Consider the following 15,962-nt stretch of genomic DNA (forward strand, 5'->3'; position numbering starts at 1 on the left):
TTAGTCGTGACGAGTAAATGGTTAGTAAATCTGCTCGTTACGTTTAGTTTAAAGACACGTGTCCAGTTTTAATTGGTTATACAAACTACTCGTCACGACTGATTATAATACCTATTTTGAGAATTTTAATGACACCTAAAACCTGAAAAACATTTTTATAAACGCTTATTTTGAGAATTTCCCCTTTTATTTTACTAAGAGCTTATCCAATACTGCTCCGTACTTCTTATTTTAACGACGACAAAATATGTTATTAAAAAAAAGGGGGTTCACATTTGTTATCCAATACATATATTTTCTTTAACTAAAAACCAAGTCTCGCTTAATTTAAAAAAGAATGAAAAGTTATATCATACGGTTATTTTTTAAGCGTGTTTATACTATAAATATTTCAAGTACAATAACTTCGTAGTTACAAGGTCTTTATTTGTCACGAGTTACTTTTAAGAAAATAAAAAAAATCGAGTAGAAGCAGAAAGTAGTATAATTATACAATTAGCAAACCACACGTTAACATACAATTCATATACTTATAGTGCCCATAATATAATATTTAAGAAAAGAGGAGATAATACTAAAAAAAATGTGTGAGAGAGAAGGTGGAGGGAACATGGTTTCCTGTGAGAGTTACGTAAGGACCGTCTCAAAAATTACTCTCTCGATTTCATTAAAAGTGTCTATATTTTCTTTTTTATGTATTATAGTATAAATGTTCACTTTCAAAATTTATTAGTCAATTTTCAAGTTACTCTTAAACACACAACTAACATTAATAAACAATATTTATTGATCCAATTTTCAAAGGCATTATCTTCATTTGGTAAAGCAAAAAAAATAATCATTTAATCTACCTAAAACTTTGTGTTTGTCAAACCATAATGTTTTTAATGGGACGGGGAGGGCATTAAAATGTCAGGAGTGAGAGTAAGTATATAAATTGAAAAACTCAAAGATAACTACGAGTAGATAAGTAACTTTTAACATTTATTGTATATGCTTAACTATTAGGTTGTTTGTTATGGTTAACACCTTCATATCTTCTATATGCTTAAATATTAAGTTGTTCATTAACGTCGTTAATCACCGTCCAGGTCAGAGTCGGACACCACGCCACCATAGTGCCTCACATGTTCCCCCTCACTCGTTAACATGTAAGGCCCGCTCCTTATCACACAAGCACAACCCCTCCGAGGTGGTGCTTATCACGCCTCACCTGCGTAATCCCTGAAAAAACATGACACCTCACATCCACGGTCATTGCCGGAATCCCCATCCCACACACACAGCGAACTGTCTTTATATATAAAACGAAAATATTAAACATTTTATGTTTATTTTTGTTTAGACTTTTTATTGTAGTTTTGTCTTCCAGGCATCCCAAATACATACACCATGCGCGTGGTAGCACATATCAAATAAAAGAAACTGGTGAACGTAAAAGAAGGCTGTCCTTTTAACCAGTAGATAAATGACAGCTATACAGTACTATCTCCAGCTGTACATCGCCAGGTGTCGTCCTCTCATTCGTTTAAACGTCCCTCCATCTTTTCCGATAGCGACTATTCATACCTCTTGCTCAAAACACCCATTCACAGCCAATTAAACCAAAACGGCTAGTTTTTTAATTTCAAATTTACCAACTGTGGGCCCCACTTGTCCTACGTGTTCTTTATCTATCCTACGTGGCCAACCTCACACATAACTTGCTGCTATAAAACCACCCCCACACTACTCTCATTCCTACAACAAAACTAAAATATTAATCATGGCTTCTTCTTCTTCCTTCATGCATCTTGCTATGTTTTTAACATTATTCTTTTTCACTGTGAATGCAACTGCTAAGTTTGATGAGCTGTTTCAGCCTTACTGGGCTGCTGATCACTTCTCATTTGTTGGTGATGCTGTTAATATGAAACTTGATAACTACTCTGGTAAATTATTACTCAATCAAAACATATTTTTTTTTTGGTTTCACGCCCAACACGTAACTAAATTATCAATTTTGTCTCTCAGGAGCTGGATTTTCTTCAAAATCAAAGTATATATTCGGAAAAGTGAACATTGAAATCAAACTTGTTGAAGGTGATTCTGCGGGAACCGTAACTGCATTCTACGTAAGTTGAATACCATTGGTTCAATATGATTGGTTACTTTTGGACCACTGTTTAAATCATTTATTTAATTGATCAGATGTCATCGGAAGGTCCAAAACACCATGAGTTTGATTTTGAGTTCTTGGGTAACACTACCGGAGAACCCTACGTTGTGCAGACTAATGTGTACGTTAACGGCATCGGAAACAGGGAGCAGCGTTTGAACCTCTGGTTTGACCCGACCAAAGACTTCCATACTTACTCTATTCTATGGAACCAACGTCAAGTTGTGTAAGTTTTGTTCTATAAATTTGGAAAATATATATTATTAAAAAAATATAATATTTTCCAAATTTAAAGAGAATTTTGTGATATTTTATATGATAATTTTGATTTTTGATAATAGGTTTTTGGTTGATGAGACACCAATCAGGGTGCACACTAATTTGGAACACAAAGGTATCCCATTTCCCAAGGACCAAGCCATGGGTGTGTACAGTTCGATTTGGAACGCAGATGACTGGGCCACACAAGGGGGCCGGGTCAAGACGGACTGGACCCACGCCCCATTTGTGGCGTCGTACCGGGCTTTTGAAGTAGATGGATGTGAGTGTCCCGTGACAACTGCGGATATCGATAATGCAAAACGATGTGCCAATAGTGGTGGTTGGTGGGACCAGCCGGTGTTGTCCGAGTTAAACGTGCATCAGAGTCATCAGTTGATATGGGTGCGGGCGAACCATATGATTTATGACTATTGTAGTGACACTGCTAGGTTTCCGTCTGTGCCGGTGGAGTGCGAGCACCACCGTCATTAGTTGGTTTGTTTATGGGGTGGATGGTTTGTGTAAAAATTAAAAAGATGGTGGAAGGACATGAGCTTCATGTTGGATGTTTTGTTAGTTAATCTAAGATAATTCTGGTTTATTTTATGGTTAATTATGAGTTCTATGGTTATTTAAAACGTGTGTTAATTAATAATTATGTTTAAATTATTCCTTTACATAAAGATAGAAATAAAAATAAGTCTCATCTCATGTGGCGATGGAATTATTCGCTCACGGGATTTCATATGTGGGAGCTACCTTAGAGATAAAAAACAGTAGTATGCGAAAATTTTCAACAAATACTTGGTCCACCAAGGAAACATTTGTTACTTTGGGTCTTGTTGGTATATTTGGAAATCGGAAAACACAACACACAAATTTAATCTACTATAAAGAGATATTAGTTATAATAGATTAATATCAAATTAATTTATCATAAATTGTTGTTTCCAGGCCAATTGATAACTGATAATCATCATAAGTTGAATAAAGTTGATAGAGATAGAACTTACAAATCCGATCATTAGAAATGGGTGAACTTCGCAAATCGATTATAAAGGTGTAATCCTTGTGTACCGATAAACATACATAAAAGATATTATGTATGGTGATTATGACATCTTTATAACACAATATGGATTTTGAAGATGAAGCAATTGTTAACGAAAGCCGTATGATATAAAATTTATGTGTCAAAAATAGGCAATAGGTCTGTAAACGAACCGAACGTTAGGTGAACTGTTTGTGAACCGTTCGGTGGGAAGTTCGTTTATGTTCGTTTATTTATTAAACGAACGAACACGAACAAAAAATTTGTGGTCGTTTAATTAAACGAACGAACATGAACACATGTTCCGTTCGTTCATTTATGTTCATGAACGTTCGTTTATGTTCGTTCGTTTATGTCCGTATATGTATTAATATAAAATAATTAATTATTATCTGGATGAGTCATTTAGTTAAGGGTTTTATATTATTTTAATTTGTGTTCATTGAAGTGTTTTTATTTATGTTTGTTTATGTTTGTTGTGTTCACTTACATTTATTCATCTATATTCATTTATGTTCCTTTATATTAGATTATAAACAAATGAATATAAACGAACACATACAAATGTTCTTTTTTTAAATAAACGAAAAGGAATATAAATATTTGTTCGATTAAGTGTTCGTATTCATTTAAAGTTAAATGAACGAACACGAATATGCCCTTGTTTGTGTTTGTTCGATTCGTTTACAAGCTTTCATTATTCACAATGATGAATACATCAATCTCAATCTCTAGGCTCTGTTGATTTTATATGTGTTCGCTTGTGTTCGTGAACCGTTCGTGAACACATTCATTTCCTTAATGAACGAACGCGAACATAAAATCTCGTTCGATGAATGTTCGTGAACACATTATTTCCTTAAAGAACGAACACGAACAAGACCTTGTTCGTATTCGTTCGGTTCATTTACAGCCCTAGTCAAAAATCCTAAGGATTGTATCTACATTAAAAATTAGTCGAAAACATTAAAAAAAGTTGTAAATAATTGTATGTACTTGAAAGAGTGTTATCAAAGCCTCAATAAATGCATTTTATGTTGTTAACTAGATAGTACAGACAAAAATAGTTGGGTGAGCGTGGTATAATCGATTTAGTAATTATCTAGACAAAAAAGAAAGAATCCAATGTGGTTGGTTGTCCATGTATTTTGTTAGAACAACAATGTAAGTTTACTAGCACTATAATATATGATGATGATATCTATGTATCTTCTTATGAGATCAGAAAATGTTAAAATCATTAAATCACATCAAACGATCAAGCGGCAAATCATTGAATACAAAAATTTTGAGTGACTTTTATCGAATATCAACAATCACCGTCTTTTGTAAACGAGGCTGCGTATTATAAAGTTTGCACTATTTTTTCTATTGGCTGTGGTTTTGTCTCATTGAAATTTTCTAACAATATATGAGATGTCTACTAAACATATCTAACTATACTATTAGGGGAGGGGTGGTTCATTTCTCATCACACACCACCACCAATCAAATTATGTCATATCACCAACCCCAAATCCATCACATTTTGATGGAATTTGGTAGGGGTGGGGTGGTGTGATAGGTTTTGGTATATATACATACATATATATATACATATAGGTTTTTGTGTGAATGAGAGGAGTGTATTTGGGGTGTATATATATATGTATATAGAGAGGGAGAGTTCCATCACTCAAACCCATCACTTGCGTGATGGCCATCACGCAAATCTCATCACTCAAGCTTGATGGAGCACTGGCGGCGGTGTGCAAAAGCCCATCACACGTAATGGAGCACCCATCACGCACCGCCTCGCCCCCCTTAAAGCAATAAGCTTTAAGTCCATATACTCCATTCTTATTGGTTGATTCTCATACTTTCCATTTATATCAATGCATTCTCTAATTTTCAAGTTAATAAAATAAATCAATAATATATTAAATTAAGATTCATCAATGCTGTTAAATTATTATCTTTCCTCTTTCCTTTAATCTCTAATTTTACATTTTGAATACTTAAATAATAATGTAATAATGTAATATTTTAATATTACATTTAGCTAAAAGTGTAAATTTATATTAATTAAATAACAAGACAAAATATTCTATTTAATGTAATATTTTAAAATCGTAGGTATGGTTTGAATTCGAAATATTAAAAATTTATTTTTTAAAATTTTATTATTTTTTGTTGATTTCATTAACCACCTTTGTTATTTTTTTGGTTGATTTCATTCACCACCTGTGTTAATTTTATATATAATATATAATAAATAATTTAATTAATTATTTACGTATTTAATATAGAGATTACGGAGAATATATATATATATATATATATATAATATAAAGATACCGATATAAAATATTATAATTCTGTTAAAATATTATATTATTTAAATATTTAAATTAAATTTGTCAAATTCGTAAGGAAATTAAGGAGATTAGGAAAGGATGACCCAATGTATTAAGGAAAGGTTTAATTACAGATTTGTAAAATTTTAAATTTGATATTCCCTCCTTCCTATTTGAATTAATTATTGACTAAATTATGGTCTAAATTTGAATGTAATTTTTTTTAATTAACAATCATTAAGTTTTACTATAATTACATTAGTTGACTCATTGACCCATTGACTCACTGATTTAATTACACTCATTTACTTTTAAGATTTAAAATACAAATCCATTGACTTATTACTTTTAACAATAACAATTTACGTTAGTTGACCCATTCACCCATTCAATTATTATTGTCAATATATTACAACAATTAGTAACTTTTTTTTCACACCTTATATGAATTACAATACATACTATATGATTAGTAACTTACATTTTTACATTATGTAACATTCCATTTTATAGATCTACCATTACATAAAATTCAAAATTTGGAAATATATTATTTGTATTTCGAAATTAGAAAATCCCCTAATTAACATCTCCTAATTTTCGTCCATAACATCTCCTAATTAAAATCCCCTAATTAACATCTCCTAATTTTCGTCCATAACATCTCCAAAATTAGAAAATCCCCTAATTAACATCTCCTAATTTTTGCTAAATTATGGTGTAGATTTAAATATATCAATTTTAATTATTTTGTATTTATAATATAATTTAGGTACATTACATTCAAGTATTTCAAATTTTGAAAATCCCCTAATTAACATCTCCTAATTTTCGTCCATAATTCATGCTAATTCAAAATCCCTAATTTTATGTTTTTAATTAATTACATTTATATCTTCCTTATTTATTCAACTCTCCAATAATTCAATCCTTTACTTCTTATGTATAAATACTATGACTTTGACACAAGAATTCTTACACTATCACACCATATTTAGCAAAAAACGAATTTGTTTGTTTGTAAGGTTTATATTTTTTGTCGTGCTTATATAATTCATTATGTTTTTTAGTTTTTTGGTTAAAAGTGTTATTGTTCCAAAATTAATAATTTGTTTATTTTTAATTTGTCACCACTAGGAAGATGGAGCCGACAAACATCACAATGTTGAACCAATTTGATGTGCTAAACAGTGACCATGTCCTCAAGGTGCGTATTTTAAAACTATGGCGTCTCAAGGACAATTCATATCCCGGAGAAGATTGGTCGATAAAAATGATTTGGCAAGACGAAATGGTATTGTTACACATTCATAAATTTTACTATATTATTCATACAATTTTGTACTAATGTTAATAATAATGTATCAGGGTAACAGAATTCAAGCTTATGTAAGGAAGGCTTGCATCCCCAAGTATGATGTGTGGCTTGGTGAGAATAGGTCGTTGATTGTTATATTGATGTTCTATTTACGCACTGTTAGTGCACGGTTTTGCGTCTTGAGTTTTTGTATTTATCGTTAACGTTTTGTTTATTATTTAATGTAATAATTAGTTAAATTATTATCTAGTTCGTTAGGTTTAAAGTCTAGTTCGCTAGGGGATGTTAGCGAACTAAGACATTAAGTGTATTCCCTCCTGATTCGTTAGGGGATGTTAACGAATCAGGGAGTGTTTCGTCTAAATTAATGTATGTAACGAAGCAGTGTCTGGTTCGCTAGGGATGTTAGCGAACCAGACCTCCTTCTATATATAGTGAACACTGTTCACTGTTAATTTAAGTTTTGAGAGTTAATTATCGAATCTCTGTCCGAATCCTCTCTCGATCTTCATCCTAATCTTATATAATCACTAATACATATATACTGATAATACATAAACATATATAACACTCAATCATACGTAATTATGAGCTAGATCTATAGGTAATGTATTAATCGATTAGACACAGATCTTAGATCTGTTAATTGTTATTGAATTGATACACCCCGGGTTCCAACAAGTGGCATCAGAGCTTTCGGGGCTCAATTACACTTGATTTGGTGTTTATTTAGAGTTTAAATGCTTAATTAGTTAATATGTTCTGTTTTGGTTAAATTTGAATCAATTTATGGATAATTGATTGATTTATAGTTGGTTTGGATTGGATTTGAGGTGTTTGATGTATTGGGAAGGTTCTGTGAATTGGAATTGAGTTTGAATTGGTTTTGTGTGGATTGATTTTGGTTTTGGTTTAAGTCCGAAACAGAGATCGGTTTTTGGTATAATTGCATTCGAGGAATGGAGTAATTGGTTACGAGATTCGGTGTTTTGGATTCGCAATTGGTTTGCGAGTTGATTGATAGGTTATTTGTGTGTTTTGGTTAAGAATTGAGGTTGTATAACAAATTTATGTATTCTGGGTTTCTGGGTTTAGTGTTTATCATTTCCAGATTTCTGGAATTTCTCGTTGAAGATTTGAAGATTCATGATGAATATGATTTGTTCTATTGATTCGCTATCCTGTTTACCTTGATTCGTTCATCAAATTTGTTAATTCGTTATCCATTTCAAGTAATTCGTTAGCCAGTTTGTGTGAGTTGTTAATTCGTTTTATCTTATTCGTCAATTGGATAAACTGATTTGTGTGACACATGTCCACATTGGGATTTGTGTCATAACAACCTTTGCCACGTGGCATAAGGTGTCAGAGTTTGTTACAAACGGTTGTAACAACCTGATTCGTTATAGTTGATTCGCTATGAACTGTAGCTGGTTCGTTATCTCATTTCGCTAAGTTTTTCTTGGTGATTCGCTACTGATTAACTTTTAATTCGCTAAGCTGATTCTTGTGACTTGCTTAGTTAATTCGTTAGTCTGAATTTTTAATTCGTTAATCTTCTGATTCGTTGGTTGATTCGTTAAACTCAATTGTGATTCGTTGACTGATCAACCTTAACTTTGTTAAGATTTGATTCGTTCACTGTTCGCTACAACTGTTCACAGTTCGCTACAACTGTTCACAGTTTGTTAAACCTTATTTGTTGTTTGATTCGTTACTCCCTTGAATTTTAAAACTTGTCAAAGATGGCCGGTATGTATGCATTAGCGTCTCAAAATATGTTGATGCAACAAATGTTACAACTTGATACCGAGATAGGTTCACATTCGAAATGTCCAAGATTGATGAAGTTCAGTGACTTTGCCAAGTGGGAACCTCGGTTTCGTGCCCATTTAGGATCAGTTCATCCTGATTGTTCATACTGCTTAGATGAAGTCTATATTGTACCTATGATTGGAGATGAGACTATAGGTTATACACCTAAAGCCATTTCTCAATATTCAGTTGAAGAAAAGAAAGCACTAGAGATCGAGACAAAAGCTTATTCTACTCTAACCATGGCTTTGCCTGAGAATATTTTTCACCAAGTGGGTAGTATAAAAATATGTGCTTCTTTGTTTCAACATATTCGAATGGGAAGTATGGGTAACACGGCTGAAAGCAAAAAGGTGATGCTTAAGTTTCAATTCAGAAACATTAATTTATTGAAAGGTGAGACGGTTGAAGAAATGACTACGAGATTCAATCACTTGATTGCTGAGATGGACAAGATGTAATTAGATGTCTCTGAGAGGGATAAAATTGATACTATTAAGAGTGTACTTCCAAGTTCTTATTCCACATTCTTAATGGTTCTCAAGGAGAATAACTATTTCTTGAATGAATATTTGACTGCTATTGAATTCTTACAAAAGATTGAAGCTAGGGAATATGATCTTAAGTGCCAGAAATCTTCTAAGGAAAGTCAAGATCCTTCTTTCTATGGTGGTAGTATGCCTCTAAGTTCAACTATTTCTCCACTAACTGCTTTCCTTACTCAAGCTGCAAGTGAGAATGCTACTACAATGTATAGTGATCCACGAGCCTGTTTCTACACATCTGGAAATCCTGGATCTTCTGGTATCTCTGGAGGATCGGGAACTTCATCATCTACAAGTCAATTCTCATCTCAAACTAATGTAAACATAAAGGAAGCTGAACAAAACTTTGCATTTTTGTCTGCCTTTATGTCTTCTTACGAGAATTTGGTGAGTAGCAAGATTGCAACAAGTGATTTAACCGATGAAGACTATGATCAAATTGATCCCGATGATCTTGAACTCATGGATTTAAATTGGAACATGGCAATGATTGTTCGTAAGGTAAAAAGATTTATGCAAAGGACCGGAAAAGATCTTCCTGGTCTGAATAAGAAGTTGGTTTTTGACAAGTTGAAGGTAAAGTGTTATAATTGTCAAGAATTCGGACACGTTGCGAAAGAATGTGACAAGCCAAAGAAGGAGTATACTGGTCCTCGTGGTCAAAATCAAAACTCTTCTACACCACGGGTCAATGATACTGAAAAGAAACCGTCTACTTCTGTCACATGCAGTGTTAGCTGATGGAGGTGATTGGTCACAACGACTATTGTGCAATGATAATCAAGCTAATCTAGCTATGTTTGGGTTTCCTGAATACACACAAGATATAAGTGAAAGTGAAGTTTCTTCTGACGCTGAAACTGAGTCTGAATCTGATAATCAAAGTGAAAAGCTTCCAACTAGCTTTGCTTGTATGGCTAAGATCAGTGATTCTGCTACGTCTGCTTGCATGGCCAAACAAAGTGAGGTTAGTAATTCAAATTCTAAATTATCATGTGTTGATTGTGAGTATAATAAGTCAAAGATAGACTCATTAAAACTTCAAAATGATAATCTGTTAAAAGAGATTGTGTCTTTAAAAGATACTTATAGGCAATCCTTGACCTCTCAAATCAACTCGAGAGAGAAAATTGAGGCATTGACTATAAGAAATCATGATCTTAATGCAGGGTTATCTGTGAAAATGACAATCAATGACCAAAAGTTTCAAGAAATCTTGAAACATCGTTCAAAAATAACCGAACTTGAAAATGAGGTTCTTGAGTTGAAGAACAAATTGGGTAAATTTCGAAACTCCTCATTTTTGTTGAATGAAATTATTGAAGTTTCTAGAAAACAAAAGGATTCAAAGAAAGGTATAGGTTTTGTTGAAATTCCACCACCATTTCATAATGATTATAAAATTAATCCTTTTTCTCCAACTGAAGAAGATGTTATTCTTAAAAAGCCTGTGATTTCAGAAAATTCTAAACAAAGTAAACCTCATGTTAATTCTGAAACTGTTAAAGCCCAGTCTGTTTCTCAGAAACCTCATGTTCAAAGCAACAAAGTTTTTGTTGAAAATGTTGACAAAGTTATCATCGAGGATGTGATTGAACCTGAGATTATACACAAGAACAAGAACATTCCAAGTTCTAATCACATACTTTGTGAACCTCATGAATTTGAGGAGGCTGTGTATGGTTCGCACACAACTAAGATGAAGCAAGATGTGTTTGTCAAATCGGTGAAGGCTAAGAAACCAGAAAAACCTAAAATTTCTTATGAGGATTTGTTGCGTTTTATAAATCCTAATGCAATTAAGCCGTCATCTGCTCGTGTTTTTAAGTTAAAGGGGATGGATACTATGTTCACTGAAAAAGACATTCCTCTTAGTATCATTAAACCTGAACTGATTGAGAGTGTGTTTTACAATGAAACTTCCAAAGTTCGTGAACTTGAACGTCAATATGCTCAAGCGAAAACATCAGTTTCATCAGATCCAATGACAAGAGCAAAGCAAGTTTTAAAACAAGCTAAGCAAGTTAAATTTGTAAAGTCAACCGGAACTGACACTTTGAAAAGTTTTTCAAATTGTTCTAACTTAGATTTTTATTTGAAAAAGAAATCTGAGTTATCTGATGATTTTGCTAAAAGCATGACTAAAAATGTGAGTCATCAATCATCCTCTGTGTCACATGCTCAAAAAAATTCTCAACATCATCATGTTGATAGGCGAAGTTGTTTTCTTTGCGGACAACAAGGTCATGTAGTGAGAAATTGTAATCAACAGAACAACCAGAATCTTCATCCTTTTATCAAGGATCACTCGAAACCGATTCCGTTGGTAAAGGAGATTCTGAAACAACCTGTGTCGTATGCTGACGATACTCATATTATGTTTTCGAACATACATCCTCGAAAAGTTGTTCATATGAATAAAACTCATGGTTCCGTTAAACCTAAGTTTATTCCTACTGAACCACTATGCAAAAATGTTAATTCAAATGCGGTTCAAGCTGCGTATCTAAGACGAAAATCTAAGAAACCTGTAACTTATTCTCAAGTTGCTGAACAACAATTGAATGCAACTAAGGTTAACTTTTCTCAAGAAAACCAAAAGGTTCCCAAGACTGAGGCCTGGGCTGCCTTTTTGAACTAATCATTTTCTTTTGTGTGTAGGGTACATCCAAGACCATTTCTGATGAAAACTGGATTATAGACAGTGGATGTTCTCGTCATATTGCAGGAAATCTCAATCTCTTATCAAATGTGAGAAATATTCAAGGAGGTTATGTGGCTTTTTCTGGGAATTCTGGGGGTATGATTACACAGGAAGGTGAGGTGATGTTTCAAATGGGAAGATTACATTTGAGAAAGTTAACTATTGTGATAAAGTGGACCATAATTTATTGAGTGTGTCGCAAATCTGTGATAAGCAATACACTACAGTATTTACAGATAAAGAGTGTCTTATTTTGAAACCGGGTTATGTGATTCCCGAGGACATGGTTGTCATGCGATCACCATGATCAAATGATATTTATGTCTTGAATATGAATTCTAAAGTATCTACATCGATCGAAACGTGTTTTGTCTCGAAAGCAACCGAGAAAGACTCCGTACTTTGGCATCGAAGAATGGGTCACATACATGTTCGAAAGATGAATTATTTAATGGCAAACGATTTGGTAGAGGGGGTGTCGTTGAAAAATTTTAAGTTATCAGATCACTGTGTTGCTTGTAAAAAGGGCAAACAGAAGAAGAAATCGCACCCATCTAAGATATTGAATTCCATTGATACTCCGCTTGAACGACTTCATATGGATTTATTCGGTCCAGTGAATCGTGCGAGTATTTCTGGAGACTGGTATTGTCTAGTCGTGACCGATGATTATTCGAGATACTCATGGGTCTTGTTTATGAGTTCAAAATATCAAATGCCTGCTTTGGTACAAAATCATATCACTAAAATCGAATCACTTTACAAACAAAAGGTGAGGAGAATTCGAAGTGATAATGGAACTGAATTCAAGAACACTATATTGGATTTCTTTTGTGTTCAAAAGGGAATTCACCGTGAATATAGTGCACCTTATGTACCTAAACAAAATGGTGTTGCAGAACGAAAGAATAGAACCTTGATTGAAGCTGCAAGAACTATGCTCGCTGATTCTAAGCTTCATGTCCAATTCTGGAATAAGGCAGTGAACACAGCTTGTTACACGCTTAATCGGGTTTTGACGGTTAAACGACTCAAGAAGACAAGTTATGAGCTCTTGAACAATCGAAAGCCTAACTTAAAGTACCTGGAACCCTTTGGGTGTCCTTGTACAATTTTGAAGAAGGATGCGGGTAAATTTGAGGAAAAAGCGATCGAAGGTTATTTCTTGGGGTATGCATCTCCAAAGATAAGGGTATATAATTTTACATCTGGTTGTGTTGAGGAATGGTTCCATGTGGAATGTCAACGGTACGCTACTCCTCCTCAAGGGAAAGGTCCCGATTGGATGTTTGACTACGATAGCTTATTTAATACATTTACTCCATCAATCGATCATCCAGATGAAGATTTAGTCCGTGCTTATTTTGAAGAACATTTGGAAATTCCAAGATTTGCAAGTTCCAATGATGTCGAAGCTCCATTTGTTGCTCCAACTGAAGAACCTGATCATGATTCTCTTGTTCATTATGATACTGCTTCGTCTTCATCTGATGATAATGCAATTGTGAATGAGGATAATGTTTCATCTCCTGAATTGGGTGAACATTATACTAACTTATTTGAAAACGTTGCTGTTTCTGAAAATACTACTCTCAGAATTCATAATTATCATCCACAAGAAAACATTATTGGAGATCTTGATGTAGGGGTTCAGACACGACATCAAATTGCCTCTTCAAGTGACAGTAATGCTCTATGTTCTTATGCTGACTTACACGCATCTGAAATTGCAACTGTTGCTAAATTTACTTGTTTTCTATCTCAAGTTGAGCCTACAACTCCTCGTGTGGCTCTGCAAGATCCTTCTTGGGTAGAAGTCAAAAAGAATGTGAATTTTGTTTTTTTTAAGAAAATTCCAAAAAGACAAAAAGATTGTTTTTTTTAAAGTTTGTAAAGAGAAAAACCAAAAAGATTTTTGCTTATGATCGCTGAAAAATATGTCATTTGCTTCTATATTGAAGGACATATACTTGTATATGTTTGGTCCTGATAATTCCTTGTAAATCTTCGGGTTATCCATTTACCTGACGAATGGATAGTACTTGGGGCGTTCTTTAAGCATTCTACTTTACTTTTAGCTGAGAATTTTGTCAGTTATTTAAGTTTGTGAAGCGTGCTTGCATGTTTTGGTCCCATTCTCTACTTGTAAGTGATTAGGATAGCCATTAATTTATGAACTTAAATTAACTGGGGCAATTTAAATCATTTTATTTCATGCTCCTCAAAATTTTGAGTTTTTGAAGCAAAAAGAGAAAATGATAGTACATTGATTATTAGACCCCAAATCCAGAAAGAAATAAGCTTAAAAGACTGTGTGCTTAATCATTGGTGCATTGATAGGTCTTAAACAAGCTGCTAGAGTAAAGTAAGTGATATAAACTGAAAGAAAAGACAAATTAAAAGAGGTGTTAGTCTCTAGCAAAAGTCTCGGTGAAGATGGCAGAAATGTAATAACCGATCATACTCAAGCCTTATCATTGTTGATAAACCAAAAATATAATGAAGCAAATAACAAGCGTTAGGATTCTGGACACTGTGAGTCTTTATGCGGCTTAATCAACTGGGTATTCATAAGCATGAATATTTCACTCGCTTTCTAGAGCAAACCCAAAGTCATTAAACTTGATCACCGCTGTACTTTGTACAATCTAAATTACTGACTTGATCAAAATCCGCTGTTAGTCATACAATTGTTCCTCCCTTGCGTGCGTCTCAATACCATTAAGAAACGGATCCCAGGGGATACAATGTATGTAAGCCGACAGATTGACTCGTGCATATTCACTCACAGTAAAGGAAACCTGATGCATTGCTCAAATATTCAAAAAGTTTCAAATTTTGATCAACATTATAATGGTTTAAGTCAAGTTAGGGTGATTTGGAAAAAATCAAATTAAGCTTGAACCGAGATTAGGGGCTGATAGTTTCTGATATTCTGTGCGCTAATTGAACCATAAATCATATCACAAAAATGCTCGAAGGTTTGTTATAAGATTTAAGTGGACAACAATATCAATGACCGACTTAACGCCTGTCATAATATTGCTGAAATATAAAACTGTGATGGAAGGGCATTTTGGTCAATATGATTCTCTGCTCAAACTCATCAAAAATACAAAAATATGTTTTGTTTTTGATAAATCATTGAAAAACACAAAAAGATTGTCTATTTTTAATGTTCGGATATTCTTTGGTAAATGCATTCTTTAATTTTTTACAAAATACCAAAAATATTTTCTTCATTTTCATTTTACATATTATTTAATGGTTTTAAGTTATGTTTCGTAAAAAAAAATGAAACGAATTTAAGGTACTTAGTTATCGGGATAAAACGGTTCTCGGTAATTCTTTAAGTTAAAATTTTATTTAATTAATTCTTTATTTAATTCATTTAATTATTTAATTTAAAATTAAATAAAGATTTTTATTCGTTAAAAGCTACTTCATTATTTATGGATAACGAACTAGGTGATTCTTTAGCGAACTGGTTTCTAGTTCGCTCACCTAATTCGCTTCCGCACTCTGTAACGAATCATCCCTTCTTCGTTATACATATTTAACGAATCAAAACACGAATCATGGCTTGTTAGCTACCCAAAGGTAACGAACTGGAATAGCGAATTAGCTAATTCGTTATTTAAAATTCAAACAAATTGCGTAATTCGTACACTGTGTACCTCGGGTAGCGTGTTAAGCTATATAGTACAAGAAACACGAACAATTCTTCACTGTTTGTCTTCTTCCGTCGCACTAAAGATACCTTATTCAAAATTT

The 15,962-nt window shown here is 33.3% G+C and overlaps 1 protein-coding gene across 1 annotated transcript; it reads left to right on the forward strand.

The window, feature by feature from the left end:
• Window positions 1-1,738: 1,738 nt before the first annotated feature.
• Window positions 1,739-2,985, forward strand: LOC143636345 (xyloglucan endotransglucosylase protein 6-like). The gene is made up of 4 exons (XM_077103964.1): window positions 1,739-1,931; window positions 2,014-2,114; window positions 2,191-2,384; window positions 2,500-2,985. The coding sequence occupies exons 1-4, from the start codon at window positions 1,766-1,768 to the stop codon at window positions 2,909-2,911; spliced, it is 873 nt and encodes a 290-aa protein (XP_076960079.1). The 5' UTR covers window positions 1,739-1,765; the 3' UTR covers window positions 2,912-2,985.
• Window positions 2,986-15,962: the final 12,977 nt, after the last annotated feature.

This window comes from Bidens hawaiensis, unplaced genomic scaffold (assembly GCF_021521415.1).
Source record: "Bidens hawaiensis isolate Kalapana, Puna unplaced genomic scaffold, B.hawaiensis_p1.1 tig00007885_1, whole genome shotgun sequence".
Classification (NCBI taxonomy): Eukaryota; Viridiplantae; Streptophyta; class Magnoliopsida; order Asterales; family Asteraceae; genus Bidens; species Bidens hawaiensis.

Excerpts from the sequence above, each read along its gene's own strand:
- LOC143636345 (XM_077103964.1), top strand. The coding sequence starts at position 1,766 with ATGGCTTCTTCTTCTTCCTTCATGCATCTTGCTATGTTTTTAACATTA. Across the intron at positions 1,932-2,013 it reads GAAACTTGATAACTACTCTG|GAGCTGGATTTTCTTCAAAA; the intron begins GTAAATTATTAC and ends TTTGTCTCTCAG. Across the intron at positions 2,385-2,499 it reads TGGAACCAACGTCAAGTTGT|GTTTTTGGTTGATGAGACAC; the intron begins GTAAGTTTTGTT and ends TTTTGATAATAG.